This window comes from Dermacentor variabilis, chromosome 11, assembly GCF_050947875.1.
Source record: "Dermacentor variabilis isolate Ectoservices chromosome 11, ASM5094787v1, whole genome shotgun sequence".
Taxonomy (NCBI): Eukaryota; Metazoa; Arthropoda; class Arachnida; order Ixodida; family Ixodidae; genus Dermacentor; species Dermacentor variabilis.
This window is the reverse complement of record NC_134578.1, coordinates 55,716,038-55,736,446: the sequence shown is the minus strand read 5'-3', so window position 1 is coordinate 55,736,446 and position 20,409 is coordinate 55,716,038. Positions and strand designations below refer to the sequence as shown.

Sequence of the window (20,409 nt, the reverse complement as noted above, 5' to 3'; positions counted from 1 at the left end):
TCCAGGAAAACTTTTGTTAGCACGAAATCGTCATTAAATTGGCAGAGAGAAACCCTAAGAACAGTGTTTTCTCCTGCACAGCCAGCAATATATTCGATTTGTTTCGAATATTCCTATTTAATTGAATATTTCGAAACATAATTCACTGAAGTTTTTGAAATAGATATGAATATTAAAATTATATTTGACATACTCGAATTTTTGCACACCCCTAAATAAGAGATATGTCCAACGAAGTAAATCCAACATGCTGCTCACCAATATCAGCACGTAATGAATACAGCAGAACCTCGCTGATATGATCCCGTTTCGTACGATTTCGCAGCGTGAAAAATGACTCAATATAGTTAGGCTTCTTTTGTACCACTTGATATGTTCCCAAAAATGCCATCCTCTGGCATCAATATTTAGTACATCGTCAAACAGCCCGATCGCATGATACATTTCCCAGCTGCAAGATCTCATGTGAAAAAAGAAAGAGCGAGGCGTGCGCGATTGAGAGCAGTAGGTACCTGCCACATCAGCTTCCCCACATTACTTGCCCACACGCCACTTATGAAAATGCCGGCACGCTCTCCGTTTCCGCTTCTGGTACCAAAAAATTTCGCAGGCTGTTGCACCTCACAATCATAGCGATCACCACCAGCCCTATTGCGATAAGCATTTTCACCTATCTGTTTCACAGCGCACACGGCATAGTGCGGCTAAAGCATCGTGTGCGCATTTAATAGCTGATAACCCAAACGCACCGCCGTTCCCTGCTGCAGGTGGCCAAAGTGAACGTCAAGTTTTGCTCTGATGGCGCGTCGCCCACCAGGTTATTCTATTTTGGTTTCTCGTGTCTTAAAACACTACACAATATACAGGAAAGCAAAGCACATCTCGGGCCGCTCGGCTCCCACGGTGTGCATCGTCGTCTCATGCTACAGTGATCTGCGCAGCACTTTGCATAACGTAGATGTCAACAACAGTTGAGTCTGTCAAATTATTTAGTGACTTCAGGTCGTACATTTCCACGATTATGTTTTTGCTCGCGCTTTATTTCAAAACATACGAATGAGGTTTCACTTGTACATATTAATGAACCTCAGATGTAGCATAGGTACTCTCATTACGGATGCGACTTGGTTATGACAGAGCTTAACTGCAGTTAGTATGGATTTCTACAAACTTAAGTAAAGGTAGCAGTGTTGCGTCCACTCTGCACGTTACCTGTACAATGGGGACGGTGGTGCCGGCTCTCAACTGCGGCAGGGCCTCCTCAGGAGCAACCGCCTGCCACAACATGAACTTGGTGAAGCCCGGGTTGATGACACTTTTTCCAGTCAGGCTGAAGCGTTCCTCGCCAACCGTGAACGACGCCGTGGTCTGCAGGTACTTCATGTCCTCACTCACCTGAAGTTGAAGAAACAAAGTTGAAATAAGAGACAACAACCAAATTGCAACATTCTCTGTATGGTCGACTCTCAAAATTCAACCCTTGCACGACCGGAAGATTAGGTTGAATTATCTGAAAGTTCGAAATAACAAACGGCAATGATATAAACAAGTTCAAATCTTTTTTTTTAGTGCTTAAAGTAGTGTGTAATGTCTTTTCGTTTCTTGCTCTTGAAGTGCGACTCAATCAGCGTACAGTGAAGAGTGCCAAAATGTTTCAGGACAGCTAGCAAATTTCTTTTTTGAAACTCCCCGACTTTTACAAGTTTTCCTTGACTTTTGCAGTAAAAATTCCATGACTAAAAAAAAGAAAGATCAGACGGAACCTACCAGTTTTTCAACACAATTTCGCTCGCATTGTGCAAAAAATTGGGCAATCCAGAAGAAACAAAAGTTGGGGGAAAACTTTGCAGCTTACACTAGCAGCAGTGAAAATCTGAGTACAGTAAATTTCCAATAATTCAACTCCTGTTAATTCAATTTTTCCTATAACAAGTGAAGGTCCTGGCTGGTGCCCATATTGTTATTTCGATCCTAGAATCAGAATTCATTGCCACATACAAAAGACAAGGAGAATGAGGTACTGAGTGTTGCCTTCACATCCTTGTATTCAGGGTCTGTCTTGTCATGCAGAATCGGATATGGCGCACTGTCTCCAAAAACATTTCCATCGGGACTTCTCTGTTTAGAAGCGCCATTTTCTCGAATTAAACTATGGATTGGATCCGAACGTGCAATTCAGCTGCCGAAGCCGCCGTTTGGATCCAATCCAATCCCCCAGACACATCATGCGAAGCCAGTCTCGTAACGAGCGATGATCGCTCAAAACTTCCCAACTCCCGTCGCGTTCAGCGCCTAGCAGACGATGTGCTCGGTGGCAAGATGATTGACAGGAGCGTGTCATCATTTTGACGTCACCAAAAACGTGGCTTCACCCCGCCGCTGGCGACGTCGGCGCGGAGTAGACCAATCGCGTGCGCCGGTAACCGAATGAACGCACCGAACAACGATCTCTGATCGCACCCCAGGTCAATATAGAATTCTTCCGCTCCATTTAGTATATCTTCAAGATTGCTGGTGATATTACCCTGCCTGTCTTTCAGTATACCCATCTTGGTTTGTCCGATGCCTAGTGTCCTTCTCACTGTTTTCAGGCTGCACCCATTTTTTACTGCTTCCTCAGTCTTTCTCACATTATAATTTTAAGTATTTCTTATTTTCTCCTTGTTGATTAGTTTTGACAGTTCCACAAATTCTATATGGTCTCTTGAGTTGGACATTCTTTGGCTTTTCTTTATTAGGTCCTTTGTTACTCGGGAGAGATTGCCTACTGGTTGCCTCGGTGCCTTACCTCCCACTTCAATTGCTGCTTCTGAAGCCAGCCTAGTTAAGGTGTCCTTCATTGCCTCTATGTCATCTTCATGTCTCTGTTCTAAGGCTGCAGATTTGTTTGCAAATGCTGCTCATGCACCCATGTACCATGCACCCATGAACCATGACGTACACCCATGCATGCACCTGTGCATGCATGGGTGCATGGTTCGACTTGCTGAACGCCATTTTTGTTTTGAACGGAGCTTCCTTGCAGCCCCACGAAGTGGCACTACTGCAAATCCCCGCTCATCATCATCGTTTCTGCCTGGTTCGATAGAGTGGTTCTACAGCAGTCCGGTTTCAGCTTAGTAAGCCATGTCAAGACAATCCAGCAGCTGATTTGTTTCTTCGCGCGCGATCCCTGCGAGTAGACCACGTTTTTCGTTTGTGCGACTGGTGTCGGCATGGTGGTGTTTGCTTTGTGTGCTGTGTCGAGGTTCCGGTGGTGCAACGCGGCATACAGAAACATCACGTCAAGTGTCTAATGGCACCAACAGTGCCCGCGCAGACTGCACTGGGGAAAGCCGGCAAGTGGGTGCCGGGAGGCCTAAGATTTGTCGCCTTCCGATGTGCTCCCTCCTGACGCGGAAAATGTTCTGCCGAGACCTGCACAGTGGTCGTATTGCGATTCCGGACACCGTCTCATTTGACAGTTTCACAGGTGCTGACACTGCTGTACTGACATGCGCAGAACTCAACGACGGCGAGATCATTCGTCAGGTTTCTGCTGCACCGCCGGATGATGACTGAGTCGGAAGATGCCGCACCATGTGCTACGCTGCCATCACATGCGAAGCGTGTACAAGCAGTGACTGCTTTCAGCCGCCTATAGTGACCGTACGACCCTCTCCGAGATTCAGGCTTATCTGATTGCGCGTAAACGGAACAGCGTGCAATACCGCATTCCTGATTTCTTCAAGCCTACTGCCGAGCCCGAATAAGTGCTTGGAAATAAAGGATTTCATTTTTTTTTCTTGATCTGGTTTTTCGGACACCTGTTTATTCGGACATTTCCGCAGTCCCCGTGAGGTCCGAATAAATGGTCGGCAACTGTATTCTCCTAGGACACTCCCACTCTAACAATCCATCTTGCTCCTGTACTTGGAGTATTCTTGTGAGTTAATGGCATGGACATGCCCATAGATGCACCAAAAGCTGACAAAAACATCACAACATTTGTAATCTGTTTCACTGCTGTTTTGATGACGCTGAATGCACGAGCTGTGATGAATTCTAGCTGTGATGCTGAATTTATAGTGCCCCAAAAAATAATAATAATAAACAGACCTACGTGAAACACAAATACAAACGTTAATTCCAATGAAGTTGTATTATGGAGTACCTGATATTTATGCATAGATACAGTATTGATAAGCAACAAGAAAAACAAAACAAATAGACCGTGACAACTGCGTAAAAAACGATGCAGGTAATCTTCTGCAGCCTGCATGCAACACATTGGTCTATTTTTCTTTGCGCGCCAGAAGTTAAGCAATGAAATACTAACTAGCACAGTCATATGCATTGCTAGCTGTGAATGATTATGTTATTTCTTGTGAGTGCCTTTATTTTCTTCCTGTAAACAACACTAACCTTCACCCAAATAAGTTTAGCAGATGATTTGCAGCCTTTCTATACTTGTTATGTTTGATTTGCGCTGCACACGGAAAGCACAATTATAACAGCAGACAGTAAAAGCAGCCAACTGTCGTCATTCATGTGCCACGATGCACTAGAGAGAGTTTGAAAATGGCACAACACCGATAACAGACTAACTTTTTACTATACAAAGTGTAGTTCTCAGCGTTCACGAATAAAGCAGGCAATGATACTGACCGTAGCTACGAAGTGTCTCGCGATGTAGTCGTACAGCTTCCACGCATCCCCATCCAACTCACTCCGCGACGCATCCCTGGTTGGTGTAATCGGAGGGTGGTCGCCGGCGTCATGACCCTTTCTGTGGCGCACGTGACACAGAAAGAGAATGTATGTACCATCAAACACACTCAGACCTGACTTGCAAAAGGAAAAGAAAACGTGAATTTAAAAAGTTAACTACACGAAAGGAAAAGAACCAAGCATGAGAGACAACTTAAACGTGCACTGTGCCAGTGTGCCTGGTATTGCTCTGTGCTTGTCTGTATTCACCGTTCTCACACAGTTGGCATCTTGAAATTTTGTACCAACTGGCATGATATAAGAACTTTCATCACTATAGCACGTCACTCTACATACGCTAGACTTCCATTAATTTGATCCCGACCGAAGGTCCCGATTAGCGCCTCTGCAATTCTAGGGGCCCCAACTTTTGTTATTTCAATTCTAAAATTGGTGTTCACTGGATAATTTGAAATTGGCAAGTTAGTACGCACACACTTGGCCCTGTGATGACCTAAATAGCTACACTTTTAGTGTCTATGACTGTCACGGCAGAGCTTAGGGGACAGTGATTGCGTTGAACACACAACAATCTCCGGTTGAAAACGCCTATTTTTGGCCTGGAGGATGTTCAAGCAATAATTGTAGCTCCAAATGTCTGATTAGGATATTTACCTGATTCTAAAACACACTTTTTTTCTTTTCTTAAAAAAAGAAAATTGGGCCAAAGTTTGCCTGCACAGTGTAGTCAGATATGAAACTAAAACCGCCTTTGTGGCATTCGTATGCTTTACCGCATAACACTATTGTACTGCTGCGAAGCTCACAAAAAAACATGCAGCGAAGTTGGAAACCGATCACCGTCGGGCAACCACCACCCTTGCCCTTTTTCTTTTTTTGCTAAAATTTTGGGTGTGTGTTGGCTTTCTATTTTGTTTAGGAGCTTCAATGTCATTTTTAAATTAGTTTTGTACTTTGTACACATAAAGAGAGGGCACACGTTTGATTCGGGGGCCTGTTAGACTTGGGCAAATACTGCCACATGCAGTTTGTTTTTACGCTTCTTGTGCATCGCATTTAATACAACTCCTTGGATAATTCGATCAATTTTGTCAGTCTCACTACGGTAGAATTAACAGATGTTGGCTTGAACAGTATTATGAAATTTGAGACTGAACACAGTTCGAGCAAAAAGAAGAAAGAAATTAAAATAAACACGACAAACGAAGAGAAGATTACAAGACGCACTATGTCCATTGAAAATCATTCAGGGCAAGTTCGAGTCCTTAACCCTTTGCAGCCATGTGTAAAATTCCTCCCAACATGCAAAATTATCATTTTAAATTAAATTTCTAAATCAAGCGCACAGGGTCACTTGACCCCTTCCCAAAAGCCGCTGGGTTACGTAGGGAATGACAAGTACGAAGAGCCACAAGCCACAGCAAGGAGTAGGAGACAACAACCAATATGCCAACACACAAATAAGTAAACATTAAGTTCTCACTTTGGTTTGTTAATCCCCTTGGAGAGAAGGTCCTGCACATCTGCGCTGAGGTCTGGCACCCTCTGGAGCTGGTGCAACGTGCCCCTGGTGCAAAGAAAGAGTCAGATGTACAGCTAAAAATCGCCAAGTTTTGCTCATTTTCACCTGTCCTGCAGTGAACCAGCAAATGAACACAATCGCAAAGCCTGCACAGGACTTTTGTTTATCTATAACGTTTATCTATAATATCTATAATTCTATATCTATATCTATATTCATTCATTTATGTTTTATTTGTGTTACCCTCAAGGCCATTGCGCAAGAAGACTCTGGGAAACAGAGTTGCATACAGTAGAACCTCACTGATACGATCCTGTTACGTATGATTTCAAGGTGCCAGTGTTCGTGGCTGAGAACATAAAAAATGACCCGATTGAGTTACACTTACTTTTTACCGGTCTTATGCTCCCAGAAAACACAGTTTTGGCACCAACATTCAGTAAATCACCAAACTGCGATTGCATGATGTATTTTCCAGCCACTAGATCCCATGTAAACAAGGAAATGTGCAAAAGGCATCCGATCAAAAACAGCACCCGCCACTGTGGCAGCCTCAGCGCAATATTGATCTACCGTATTTACTTAAATCTAACCCGCACGATTTTTCCAATAAAATGGGTCTAAAAGCTGCGTGAGCGTTAGAATTGAGTATGACCCTAGATCTGCATTACCATATCACCATCGGCATTTCAAAACGGTCACCTCGTACATGCTTCAAGCCTGGCTTGCTCCGTGGTTTGCTCTATCAGCATGGAAGTATTGACTGCGAAAACATGGCGAGTTCATCATGATGCCGCAATTAAAAGGAAAGTGATCACGTGTGTGGAGACGGACGGAAGTTGGGCTGCATCACGGGCGTTCGGAGTTCCTGAAACTTGCGTGCAGGATTGGCACGAACAGGAGAGGCATTCTACTCTGGCAGCTGCTGCGTATTGCTCGGCCATGCGGCCCTTATCTTGAAAGCGATCTGCGATAGAGGCCAAGTCTACGTACCTAAATGCACCACGTCGTATTCTTGTCGCTTAGTTCGTGTTGAACCGAGAAGCCGCAGAAACGTCAATTCCCTCGCTCCTGCTATTGCACTTCCTCACTACAGCTTTTTGACAAAGAGTTTCTGCGGTCATTGAGTGAGACGTGGTCATGTTTGCTTGTGCACGCATGGCACCATGCTGAATAATTTAGTTAGCAAGCGAATGTTTAAAAGTTTATGCGGCAGTTAAAACTACTATCTTTACTTTCGGCACAGCTGTCTACTAATTTGCTATCGCAATCAATGTTCGCCTTTCGGGCGAAATTGCGACTTTTTTTATTTTATCACAACTTTAGTGTATTGGGAGTAAACCTTTGTTTTTACAAATGAGAGAAAGTTGTATTTCTGTATGAAAGAATGAGGTGTGCGGTACTATAAAGGACTTCTTTTTTTAGGTCACAGTAAACGGGTGCACATTACAATTGAGGGCATCTTTCTTTTTTCTTTGGTCCCGAAAAGCAGGTGCGCGTTACAATCAAGGGCGCGTTAGAATCAAGTAAATACGGTAATTGGACTTCTGTCGGACCTCAGTCATGCTCCTAGCTCGAAGGTAAGAGCACCTCTAAGAACTCCAAGCTGGAGCGTGATGCTCTGAATGTACCAAGCAAGTACGTTCTGAGTGGTCGATTTCGACCAGCCAAATGTAAACTGCCTTATGAGACACTCTGGAAGCTTGAAAGGGACCAGTCGAACATATAATTAGAACTTTTCCGGCTTCTCAAGGCCGAAAGTTTGCTACGAAAGCTTTAGTCTTTAAGGAATCCCAAGACAAGTCAGCTGGACCCTACCTGAGGTCGAAGTTTTCAGGGTATTGGGTGGTCTCCGTTCGCGGATAGCTGATGTAACCTTGGGTGTAGAGACGCTCTGCAATCTGCATGGCGTGGTGTGGTCCCATGCCCAATCCGGAGCTCGCAATGCGCATGAGCTCCACTGTGTTGAGGGCCACGGGGCGAGGTTTGCTCTTCTCTTTTTGGGTGACATCTGTTAACCTGCAAGAAAACAGAAAAAACCAATGGATCAGAAACCATCAAAAAATTATTGTCAAAGCCAAGCAATAGCTTTATGGCAGACCTGCTGAGGCATGCTGTGGGGTTGGCTATTGGTGAACACTTTTGGTTAATGCTATGAGGCATGTGGGTGTCCTGGTGCATAACAAGAATCGCTGACCATGCTGTCATAATCCAGCTAGTTCCTAAACACTGTGACATATACAGAAATGAAAAAGCGAATCCAGCAGCCTGCACAGGTCTAAACTTAAGGGGGTTAATGGTCTTGTAGACCAAGAAATCATGAATTTGGAAGTGCTATTTTTCAAATATACAGCTACAATGCAATCCTAATAATTTGAAATCCTTTAATTCAAATTGATGGATAATTTGAGTTGCCCTGCTGGTCACAACAAAGTCCTATGTATGTGAATGGTGAAAACCTCCAATGAATTTAAAATCCAAAAACCGTGCAGCAATTATTTCGAACAATTTCTCGCTCCCATGGACTGCCTATGGACAAATCTGAGCCAAAGGAGAAGGTTCAATGCGTCACTAGCGGCCATAATGTCAAGTGCCGTTAAAATAGAGTTTAGCTTGGCCGGTATTTGGGTAAACTGGGTGTTTAACTGGTGGGGCACAGGCATAAACATGAGCAGCCTGCATGTTGCAGCCACCTGGTGGCGCAGAGCTCAACCAGACAAACGTAGCTAATATTACAGTAACCAACTGTATTCTACTTTGCTGCGGGCGTAAATTTTCAGCAGCAACACAATTACGGCACTGGCAAAAATTTACACCAGCAGCAAAGTAGAATACACTTAGTTGCTGCAACATTAGCCGTGTCTGTCTGGTTGAGCTCTGCGCTACCAGGTGGCTGCACCGTGCAAGGCGCTCACGTTTCTGCCTCCACCCCTCCGGTAAAATGCCCAGTCCGCCTGCATTTACCCGAATACCGGACATGCTAAAACAGTCTAATGACAAGGAAACATGATCTGGGAGCTGAGACAAAACAGAAGCAATAGAGCAGCATGGCTTCAAAATAGCAGGAAAGCTTCCCCACTTCTAGGGCATACTCGATGACGTTACCACATGCTCACCTGCCCAACCCCCCTTCCCTCCTAGCATGCGGTGGACCAGGCCATCTCTAACAATGGGCACGTGTGAGCATAAAGCAACCACGCACTGCTTCCATGATCAGCTGATCCCATTGATAATGCGAGCAGAGCATCACTCTGACCACTGATTATGTGTGAGAAGGAATAAAGGCATCACTAAAGAATCTCAGCCCAGATTGCTTTGATGCCCGCTTGACAAGGCATGTTTCACGACCGTCAACTTGATTCGCTAAGCTAGCAATTGAACATAAACAGGCAATTGGACTACATACCTGGTAGTTATAAAAATATAACTTTGTAAATATGTGCATAACATTTGTTAATTTTTAATAAATTGTGGTGCTAATTTTTTGCACTTTTCTTTGAACACAAGTTTTTGACATAAAGTAAATTTAAAAGAGTGCAAGAACGACTTGGTTAACACTGAACCGCACAAGTGCTCATGGAGTGCTTGTGGTGTACAGCCTTGTCCAAGCCTTTTTTGGCCTAACAAGTTTAGTTGAACCAATTTTGGCTCCCCCCAGTACTGAGGCCTCAATATCTCCACACCAACAGCAGATAGAACTAAAATTCTTTTTGCATCAAGAAGCTTAATGTGTACTCTATCATATACAGCCAATGACCATTTTTCTGGACGCCTGACTTTTCGGACATGCCCAATAATTTGGACATCTTTGCGGCACCGCCATGTACCTGGTAGAGTCAATGTGCAAGAATGTCTGAAATTTCGGATGCAAAAAGCCTTTGCCGTCCGATTTTCCAGACATCTTGCCATGGCAGCGGGTCCGAAACGCCATTAATCGAAGCCACCAACGCTGCCATTGTTGATATCTCGCCACCTTGAACTGGCACTCTAGCCCACAAATGCGTTGGCAGCCGTAGCCACCACTGCGGCAACACAAGGCCTAGCTGCTTGAACGTTTGCTACCAAGCTTCTTGCTCTTGGTGCCATGTTTTTCATTGAAAGAATTTGCCGCTGTGAACAATGACGCCGATTCCACCGTTGTAATCCTCGCCAATGGCTTTGAAGCTCAGAAAGCACGACGTGTTGCATAATGCCGGTTCCCTAAAGTCGGCTTCACCTGAATATGGCAGTATTATGCAGCGAAGCATAAGCGATGTATTGCGTAATTGCACTGAAGCATACCAAGAGTGAGAAGGGGTAATTGTCACGGGACACGGTCTGTATTCCTAAATTATACACGCGTGCACCCATCATTTCCTGTCCCAGTATGAGCACCGATATGCCTAATAAGTGTACCGACAGTCCTGCAGAGCTATTTCGGATGTGCCTGTGGTAATTTGAGCCCTTGGACACAGTAAAAGGCATGCATTCATTGTTTTCGGACTGCCCGAATTTTCGGACGTTTTCGTGACCCCTAGGGCGTCTGAAAAATCGGATGTTGACTATATTGCAAGCAGATTTTTTTTTCTTTTAATTTCACGAATTCTTTATTTTGTCACATCGTCTGCCACATGGTTGCCAGAATTTGAAGGCTTATATTTATTGGCATGTAAAATAGCTATTATTAGCCAAATTTTAAAAAAATGCTTGCGAAACTTCATTCCTTACTTTTTATGCTGTCTAGCCACTATTGCCTGGGCCAATTGTTGCAACAAATTTTTTATTCAAATTGTGCCCACAAACAATGAAAGTGAAATGTTAATTATGCTGGTAACTATGTTCAGCGGTGGCACAGCCGTTTGACCTTTCGGTGCAGATCCTGACACAGGCAAAAAAACGATTTGGTGCAGCAATAAGCACTTTTGGCACAGTGTTGAATGTAAATGTATACACCATATGGTCTCAGATTTAACTGAAGTAGTCAACAAGTATACCAGAGCTGGCTTTATACATAACAGTTTGGCATTTGGGATAAAAATCAGCAATCTAGTGCCATTAATTTTTATTAGAATGCCTTGTGCGCATATCGTAGTATAAAGCCACTTTTACCTTTTTGACTTGAAATTCATGTTGGCGCAGTCATCACAGTTCAAGCAAAAAAAATGAAAGAAGAAGAAGAAGACTGTGGGACAAGAACGCATAAGGAAGACGACATTTATAGATACATCCACGACAAAATCCACGACAAAAGTGAGGATGTCCAGAGATTTCTTTACTTCTAACGTACAAAGCCTCTCCTGCATAACTGAGTCACATGAGAGCTTTAGCGTTAGTAAATAGTCAGACCCTGTCGCACTCCTCATCACTGTAAGCAAGGAACCCATAACGGTCCCAATATGTCAATAATGTGTTTCCTTTCAACCTTAGGAGAGTGCTCGTTTTATTTTGATGACACACCAACCTCATCTGGCGAGTTTTTGTCGAACATTGGACAATATCGACACCAACATATGCCTGCAAATTTCATAATTTTATCACACGAACTAGTCTTCTGCCATCCTCGACTGTGTTTCCCTTCCCTCGGAACCCCATACCGTAACTATAGTAGACCACCAGTCATCTGCCCAACTTCGTCTCTTCCTGTAGATCTCCACTAGATCACCAGCTACTCCTGTTTGCTCTCTAATCCACACTACCATCATTCTGATGCACCCGGTGAGCGCCGTCAAAGCTAGAAACAAGTGGATGCCTTACTCAGCTTCCTTGATGTTGGAGGTCTGGGACAGGAACACCATGGCCACCTCCCGGTCAAATATCCTGCCCCGTTCCCAATCCAGTGTCATGGTTTGCTCGTTAGTCAGTTTGACCTGCAGATAACATTAGGCACAGATGATCACTTTTCACTCAGTTTCAATAACGTTAATATGGCATGCAGTACCTTCATTTGTATTTATGCACACTTTTAGTCGAATATAAGTGTGTAATGCGCACCTTTGTGTGACGCAACCCAATTTCGACAGCTGTGTCTCTCGGTGTACATTATGTCATCTGTGTAGTTTCTTCCTCTGTTCGCTGGTTCACCTTGGACCACAACATGGTCTTGTGTGTATTTTCAGAACTCCTTATAAGCCTTTGTGTCGTGGCCCTCTATAGATGTTACAGTGTGCCTAGTACTAGTATATGTGGACTTGATTTACTCTCCTATTTAACTCCACTCTAGATTTTTTGGGGCCTGTGATGACACTTTTTATTTTTTATTATTCTTACGTAAAAAGAAGTTGCTGTCACTGCTATAGATGATCCTTTTTTACATTCATTTCAACAAAATAAATGCATGAAAGCACATTGATGCTCCCATTTATTCTACAACAGCTTTCGTGTAACATATACCATATATATTCAAATCTAGCTCCATAGTTTTCTTTCAATTAATCATATATCAAACTCTAGGGTCAGCTCAAATTCGATGATTTTAAAAAGCGTGCCAGTTTTTAATTGAAATGATTTATGACTGGCAGCAGTGGCATTGCATGAGCCACATCTTTAAAAAAGTTCATCGTTTATGCAGATACCCTGACCGGACACTTTCCACCCATCCCCCTCTGTCTCAAACGGCGACCTTCGTGGTGACACATCAACGTACTGCCCTACCGGACGCTGAATCATCGCCACGTGGTGAATGCTGCGACTGCGTGGATTCATCGTGGCCTGCTGACATCATCAACAAGACTACCACTGGAGGTCGCTGCCCGGAGCACCTTCCCTTTAAATAGCACGCACCGACGCCCACCCTTCACTGGCAGCAGTGGCATTGCATGAGCCACATCTTTAAAAAAGTTCATCGTTTATGCAGGTCTTCTTACCAACTCTTTTTCTTTTCCTTTTCCATACCACTGCCACTGCTGCCACCAACTGTGTTCTCCTCCTGCTTGTGTTCGAGTTTGTATTTTATTTTTATACCATGCCAACTAATGCTGAACTCTCAAAAAAAATCGAGGATCTAGAGGCTAAAATTAACAGTTTAGCTAAAGACACCTCTGATAAGGTGTTCGGCAGATTCTTGCTAAAAATGAAAGATTCCGGCATTGATGTTGCGGAGTTAAAGAAGGAAGTTGAGTCCCTTCAATCAAGTGCACAACACTTGAATCGACTTGTCGAAGATTTACGTGGCCAAAATGCCTCATTGGCAAATGAGAATAAAGAACTAAAATCTCAAAACTCTTCACTCACTCGCAAGGTAGAAGAACTTGAGCAATATTCACGCCTCAGCAATGTTGAGATCAAGGGCGTTCCCTGTTCCCAAGGAGAGGACTGCGTCGCAATCATGGAAATGCTAGGGGAGAAGGCTGGATGTTCCATATCGCCTCATGATCTAGACATTGTTCATCGCGTGCCCACACGATCTACTGACAAAAAAAACATCATTGCTCGTTTCTGCTCTCGAACTAAAAAATCTGACTTCATCAGTAAAGCACGTAAGGCCAAGCTTTGTGTCAGTGATCTAGGCTTCTCTAGCATTTCTAACGCACCTATCTTCGTAAACGATCATCTGACCCCATGTAACAAGGCCCTGTTTTCCAAAGCTCTAACACTGAAGAAAGAAAAAAAGTGGATGTTTCTTTGGACTGACAACTGTCAAATCAAGGCTAGAAAGACTACTAACAGCAGAGTTCTGCGAATCCGTGATTATTCCGACTTGACTAGAATAGACTAATACTATAGCAACCTGTGTTCACTGTCTCACAGCTTATCATGGCCTCTTTCCTGGAACCTAATCAAGTTAACTCTTTCATAAGTGGATTTCATTCCGTCATTCATTTTAATGCTAGAAGCCTTCGCAAACACTTTGAGGAGATTAATCATTTCCTTTTTTCATCTTCTAGCTCATTCTCATTAATTGCCTTGACTGAAACTTGGTTGTCAGACGTTGACAAAAATCTTTATTGCTTCCTTAACTACAATTCAGAATATTGTAACAGATTAAATAGCAGTCATGGTGGTGCGGCAATATATATCTCTCCTGATCTTACTTATCGCAGACGACATGATCTACATTTACCCATCACTAATTGTGAATCTGTCTGGATTGAAATAGTTAATTGTTCTCCCTCTAATGATAACAGAAATTTCATATTTGAATGCATTTATCGTTCGCCTTCATCGTCAGTCGACGACTTTTTTTATAATCTTGATCATACTTTACATACCCTTTCACTAGAAAATAAAAATGTCATTATAATGGGTGATATCAACATTAACCTACTCAATGACACATCACCAACAGTTATTTCTTACACCAGTCTACTACAAAGCTACGGATATGAATGCTTAATTGATGTTCCTACACGACAGGTTCCTAGTGGCACAGGGACGCTAATTGATCATGTCCTATCTAACATAATAACTTCACCAGAGGCAAAAGTTCTTGATATGGACATAACAGATCATTACCCATTGCTTCTACGTTTTAAACATAACTCGAGTCCTTGCCCTCTTCCACATTTCAAATATGTTCTGGACAAAGAAAGCTTCATAACTGCCATTGCTAATATAGACTGGTCTGAAATAAAAACTTTTAATGATCCTCAGAAAGCATTTTCTAAATTTCTTACTGTAATTATATCACTTATTCATAAATTCACTTGTAAAAGGAAATGTAAAAAAACCATTGCATTCTCTCACAATCCATGGATGTCTAAAAAGTTATTAGCAGCTTTGCGTAAACGCGATAACCTGTACAAAAAAACTAAAAACCAGCCTTTTAATACCAAATTAATTGCCCGATATAAAAGGTTACGTAACTCTATAAACAACCAGTTAAAAGTGGCAAAACGATTATATCTTGAACAAAAAATCTTACAAGCCGGCAATAATAGCAAATTGAAATGGAACATCATCAACTCTTTTCTAAACAGGAATTCTAAACCAGAGCAGCTATCAAAAATTGTATATAATAACTCAGAGTATAACTCCCCTAACCAAATAGCCAACGCCTTCAGCTCCTATTTTTTTGATAATGACACACCCTCTCCTTCACAAGTAACTCAACTTAATCGTCTCCCTCACACATTTTTTATTTTCCCCACAACACCAGAAGAAATATATAACGTTATATGTCACCTAAAACCCACCAGTGCTGGAATAGATGAAGTTCTACCTGCTACCATTAAAATGATTGCCCACCTAATTTCTGATATCATGTCTCATATTACTAATTTGATATTCAAGACTGGTGTGTTTCCTAACGAGCTTAAGCGCGGTAAAGTCATTCCAGTTCTAAAAAAAGGTGACAGTACATTAATACATAACTACAGCCCTATTTGTATTTTACCTTTTTTCGGCAAAGTTCTAGAGAAATTAATCGCATTGCGTCTAACCAAATATCTCACTAAATTTAATATTCTCGCTTCATGCCAATTTGGCTTTCGTAATGGATACTCCACAGATTTGGCACTCATACATCTAACTGACCAATTAAAAAAAATAATTGACGATGGTCTATTCGCAGGTTCAGTTTTCATTGATCTAACAAAAGCATTCGACTGCTTAAACCATATTATTCTTTTTGCTAAGCTTGAGGCTATCGGCGTTCGTGGTCCTGCGCTCTCATTATTCAAAAGTTACTTATCAAACAGGGTTCAAATAGTGTCTGTGTCTAACGTCTACTCCAGAGAACAAACCACTAACATTGGCGTCCCTCAAGGATCCATCTTAGGACCACTACTGTTTTTGATTTATATCAATGACCTACCTAACTGTTTGACCTCTAGTAAGTGCATTCTGTACGCTGACGATACTACCATATTTTCCTCTGATAAACACATGTCACTTCTTATTAACAAGCTAAATACTGATCTACAAAATGTTTTAAGTTGGTGTAATGCCAACCTGTTATCTATTAATGCCACCAAGACTAAATTTGTTGTATTTTCCTCACATCAACAACAATCGGCATTCTCCCCTTTAACTTTCGGCTCACACTCCATCTCTCCCAGTCCATGCTCATCTTTTCTTGGTATTTCTCTTGACTGTAGCTTAAAATATAAAGATCACATTTCTCACATCAAAAAGAAAATAGCATACGGTATTCGCGTTCTAATTAAAACTCGTCCCTTCTTCACACATAACACATTAATCTCGCTATACCACTCATTCATTCACTCTCATATTAACTACGGCATACTATGCTGGGGCAACACTTATAACACCCATTTGGCATCTCTCCAGGTAATCCAGAATCAATCCATAAGAATAATCACAAGGAGTTCACGCTTTGCTAATGGAAAATCCCTTTTACATGAAAACAACATCCTAACCATTTCAGAACTCACCAAATATAATCTAGGAATTTTATTCTACAAATATATGACTAAGGAACTACCATCAATCTGCTTCTCACCTTGTGACCTAATAGCTCATAGTCACACTAGATTTGCACTCAATAATAATTTTCTTCTACCTAAAGTGCGAACTAACTATGGTAAACAGACTGCGGAATTTTCCGCAATATCGCTTTGGAATACTCTACCACCTATCCTCAAAAATGCAAAAAATTTATACCAATTTAAAAGAGAACTAAAATCATTCATAATAAATACTTACTGAAACTCTTCTTGTTTTTTTTTTTTCGTTTTGTTTTTTTAGGTTTTTTTTATTTTTTTATTTTATTCCGTTTTTTTATACCGTCTTGCTGTTAACAAGTGTTCTTATTACTCATATGCTATAAACATGTTTTGATATTACTCTTCGCTCTCATCTGTACTACTGTTGCTTTAAAGATTGTATAACATCATAAGTGTCTTTAGAAGGAGGTCCCGATACAGTCTTTGACTATGGGACCTCCTTATGTATACTACGCACATGCAATTATTTGTATTTTTACTAATAAATAAATAAATTATGAAATTATGAAATATGATGCATAGCTAGCACAATCCAGAAAAGTCAGTATCGCAGCCTCTGCTAGCCATGCCAGTAAGCAACAAGTATACAGGCGATGTCGCCATTTTGACCTGTGTCATATCGACGTGCGGCATAGCATTATTATAATGGCACCAAGCAGGAGATGCCACTATGTTGCCACTTTCAAACAAAAAGTTGTGCTAGCCGTAGAGGCTCGTCAAATGTTCAAGGTGGGTGGGACTTCAGCATCGATGAGAAATACGTCCGTCGTTGGAGGGGACAATGGGAGACGCTTTTTGGCGTGTGCCACAACTAGGAAATCACAGCGATAACAAAAATAGCTAAGAGGATAGCTGCGATGATGACGTAGAGTGGGCTTGGCATGTTCATACTGAATAAATGCTGTTTTCATTTTGTTAGCGCTGTCCTCACTTTTTTGTTCGGCCTACATTGGAGGTAAGTTTCCTTTTTTTTTCTGGCTTTGGACATTTGGGGGTCGGCTTAGAAGCGGGGACCGCCTGGATTCTAATAAATAAGATAGTTCTAATAACGGTGCCACAGCAAAAGGGTGTTGAATTCATTCAATTCATTCATTTGCACAAAATCTTTTGGGTTCTGTTTCTTGCCCTTAATCAGTAGCTACCGACCTAATAATTATGGCAAAATTCTTATTGGCTCCAGCATGCGACAATTGTTTAGTTATACAGTCGAACGTGGCTATATCGAAGTCGCAAAAAAATGCCTATCAGCTCGATATAGAGCATAATTCGATATAAGCCTGCTGAATAATTGGATGTCATAAAAGCACATACCATTTATAAGATCACTTTATTGATGAAACTAGCTTAGTTTCGCATGAAATAGTCCTGCATTTCTTTTTGCTCGGGCAATTTCGCTGCATGCGACGCATGCATTTCTCCACATTGTTTAAGGAGTCGGGAGCAGCTGAGGCCGCAACCTTCCGCATTCGCGCAGAAGCACCGGACTAGCGCGAGCGCACCAATCACTTCGGAGGATGTAAGCAAAGGACCGTCGTTGCTTTCCTCATTGTGCCCACTTTCACTTGTGCTCGGTACGACGTCGGCAACGTAGTCTTTGTTTTCAGGCTCTGCCGTGCTCGCGACACCATCATTTGCACTCACAAACTCGTCCACTGTTGATTCGTCAATAGCTTCCGGAAATTCTGACAGCTCGGTCCAAGTTTTGGCAACGGCTGCGTTGCATTCATCAGAATTTACAGCCATCACCGAGCACGCAGAAGCCGGCATGGCTGAAGCAATTTCAGATGAACCACTCGTACACGGCCGTGCGTACACGTCGGGCGCCACGGGCACCGGGGCAAGAGAGTGGCAAGATCGTCCTGAGAGTGTTCCTCGGAATCATTCACGCTGCGGGGACACATCCGACTTGTCACCGTGTTCGACCCGATTTATGATTTCAAGCTTCACGACAAAAGGCAAATTCTGCCGCTTCATCACAGCAACACTGCGGGAGAAGGCCCACAAGGCACATGCACAATGGACCAGAAAAGCACCGAGACAACTCGCACTTTCGCCATTTTGCACGACGAGGGAACAAGAGCCCCTGATTGGCTGTCTGAGCAAGCGCTGCGGGCGGGCCAGGATCGTTTCTTGCAGGGGGGTGTCGACGGCTCGTCCGAAGCAGCGCGGTCACGGTAGGGAGGGCGGTTGGATGGAGCCACGCGGTCGGGTTTCCCGCAAGCGCGAGGGAAAGCCAACTTCTGGGGGCACTTTTCCGCCGCTCGACGTTCGATATATCAGGAGTCGCTGCTATTTTTGTTCAATGTAAACATAATTTTTGCTATATATACTCATTGTAACTATACCGTGCCCAGAAATTGTTCGATATTAGAATAATTCGATGTAAACGGGTTCGATATAGTCGGGTTCGACTGTATGCTCGTACATTACCATCAGTCACGGTTTCAATCTTGAAAAGCACCCGTGACATAAGGGGTATGCTTGGAAACACTGATGATCACGTGAGTGCACAGAACTGTGGCGCTCGCCAGTGCACCATCTGCCATGCCATCTGTGCTCCTATTTCGCCAGCTAGATTGGTGCTAGTTTGGTGACAAACCTGTGCACAGCTACACCATTGTAATGCTTCGTTGGGCAAAAGTCTACTATGCAATATGATCCCGGCAAAAGAGAGTTTTAGTGCGCCTGCAAACTTCTTACAATTTGCGGTTTACTGGGCAAGTGAAGAGGTGTATGGAAAGAACAACACTGGCAGTTACATCTGGTGACGCAATGTCTAAACAGACAGCATGTAAAACTGATACTGCATATTACATGTTCTACCTAACTGCTGGTGTAAAGCGTTTATAGTGACATGATCGTTAACATACCATACTTTTTGATAATTCCCTTGCACAATAACACTGAATTGACAAGAAAAAATTCCGAATGTATTGTAGGTGGACAAATTATCCTAAGATGTTGCCACCAGCTTTGCTACTGCCAGCCATGGCACTGGTAACCCGGTGATCCGTAAGCAGTAAGAAGTTTGCCCGTATGCTTCGTGTGCGGCAAGTGCTAGTCACCCAATGCAAACAGTGCTGAAATGCCTTCCGAACGGCAAGACAATCCAATCACGTTGCAAGTCAACCAAAACTCGTGACGTAACACTGTTTACAAATAGAACATATGCTGATGACTTAATCGACAGGTGCTGCACTTTCAGATCCGTTGCTTGCACAAACCTCAAAATTAAATTAAAATTCATTCTCAGCTTAATTTGTTATTGACACTTTCCAGATGATACCTATGAGCTTACAGCAATGGAATATACCATTCATTTCAAGTGGGAATTTTGGTGTCAGTGCGCCTTTAAAAATTCTGCACAAGTGATTCCTTTAGCAACTTAATTACTGATCAAGGCATATCAACATTTGAAACTTGAAGAAAATCTCTACGGCTCAAGTTTCTTTTTCTGCTGCAAAACAAGCTATCAGTAAGTCCTGACCTATATCTGAAGCTACAAGCAATACGAGTAACCAGGCATTACCATGCAGAACAATTAACCTCTTGCTGCATAAGAACCAAAACATTTAAGCACTCTTTTTACCTAGAACAGTGGCTTACTGGTACCAGATATCACCAAATTCACTAATGAGCACCTAGAGCATCAATATTACGCTGTCATCACATTTCTATTAAAAACAAAAGGTGTGTGACACAAAACTTACTTTCGTTCATTTTAGTTTGTCAATATGCTTTCCGATTCGTGCATGTATAGCCCTTCATATTTGAGTGCTGAATTTCTTTACTGTT

At 42.5% G+C, this 20,409-nt stretch overlaps 1 protein-coding gene across 2 annotated transcripts in view; it reads right to left on the bottom strand.

The window, feature by feature from the left end:
• Top3beta (DNA topoisomerase 3-beta) overlaps positions 1-20,409 on the bottom strand; it is a 45,597-nt gene that overhangs the window by 17,979 nt on the left and 7,209 nt on the right. For both annotated transcript variants that reach the window (XM_075675571.1, XM_075675570.1), the window contains exons 6-10: positions 11,966-12,078; positions 8,051-8,251; positions 6,194-6,277; positions 4,648-4,768; positions 1,213-1,395 (exon numbers count right to left, since the gene is read on the bottom strand). In XM_075675571.1, coding sequence (XP_075531686.1) covers positions 1,213-1,395; positions 4,648-4,768; positions 6,194-6,277; positions 8,051-8,251; positions 11,966-12,078 — 702 coding nt within the window. The remainder of the gene's footprint in view (positions 1-1,212; positions 1,396-4,647; positions 4,769-6,193; positions 6,278-8,050; positions 8,252-11,965; positions 12,079-20,409) is intronic.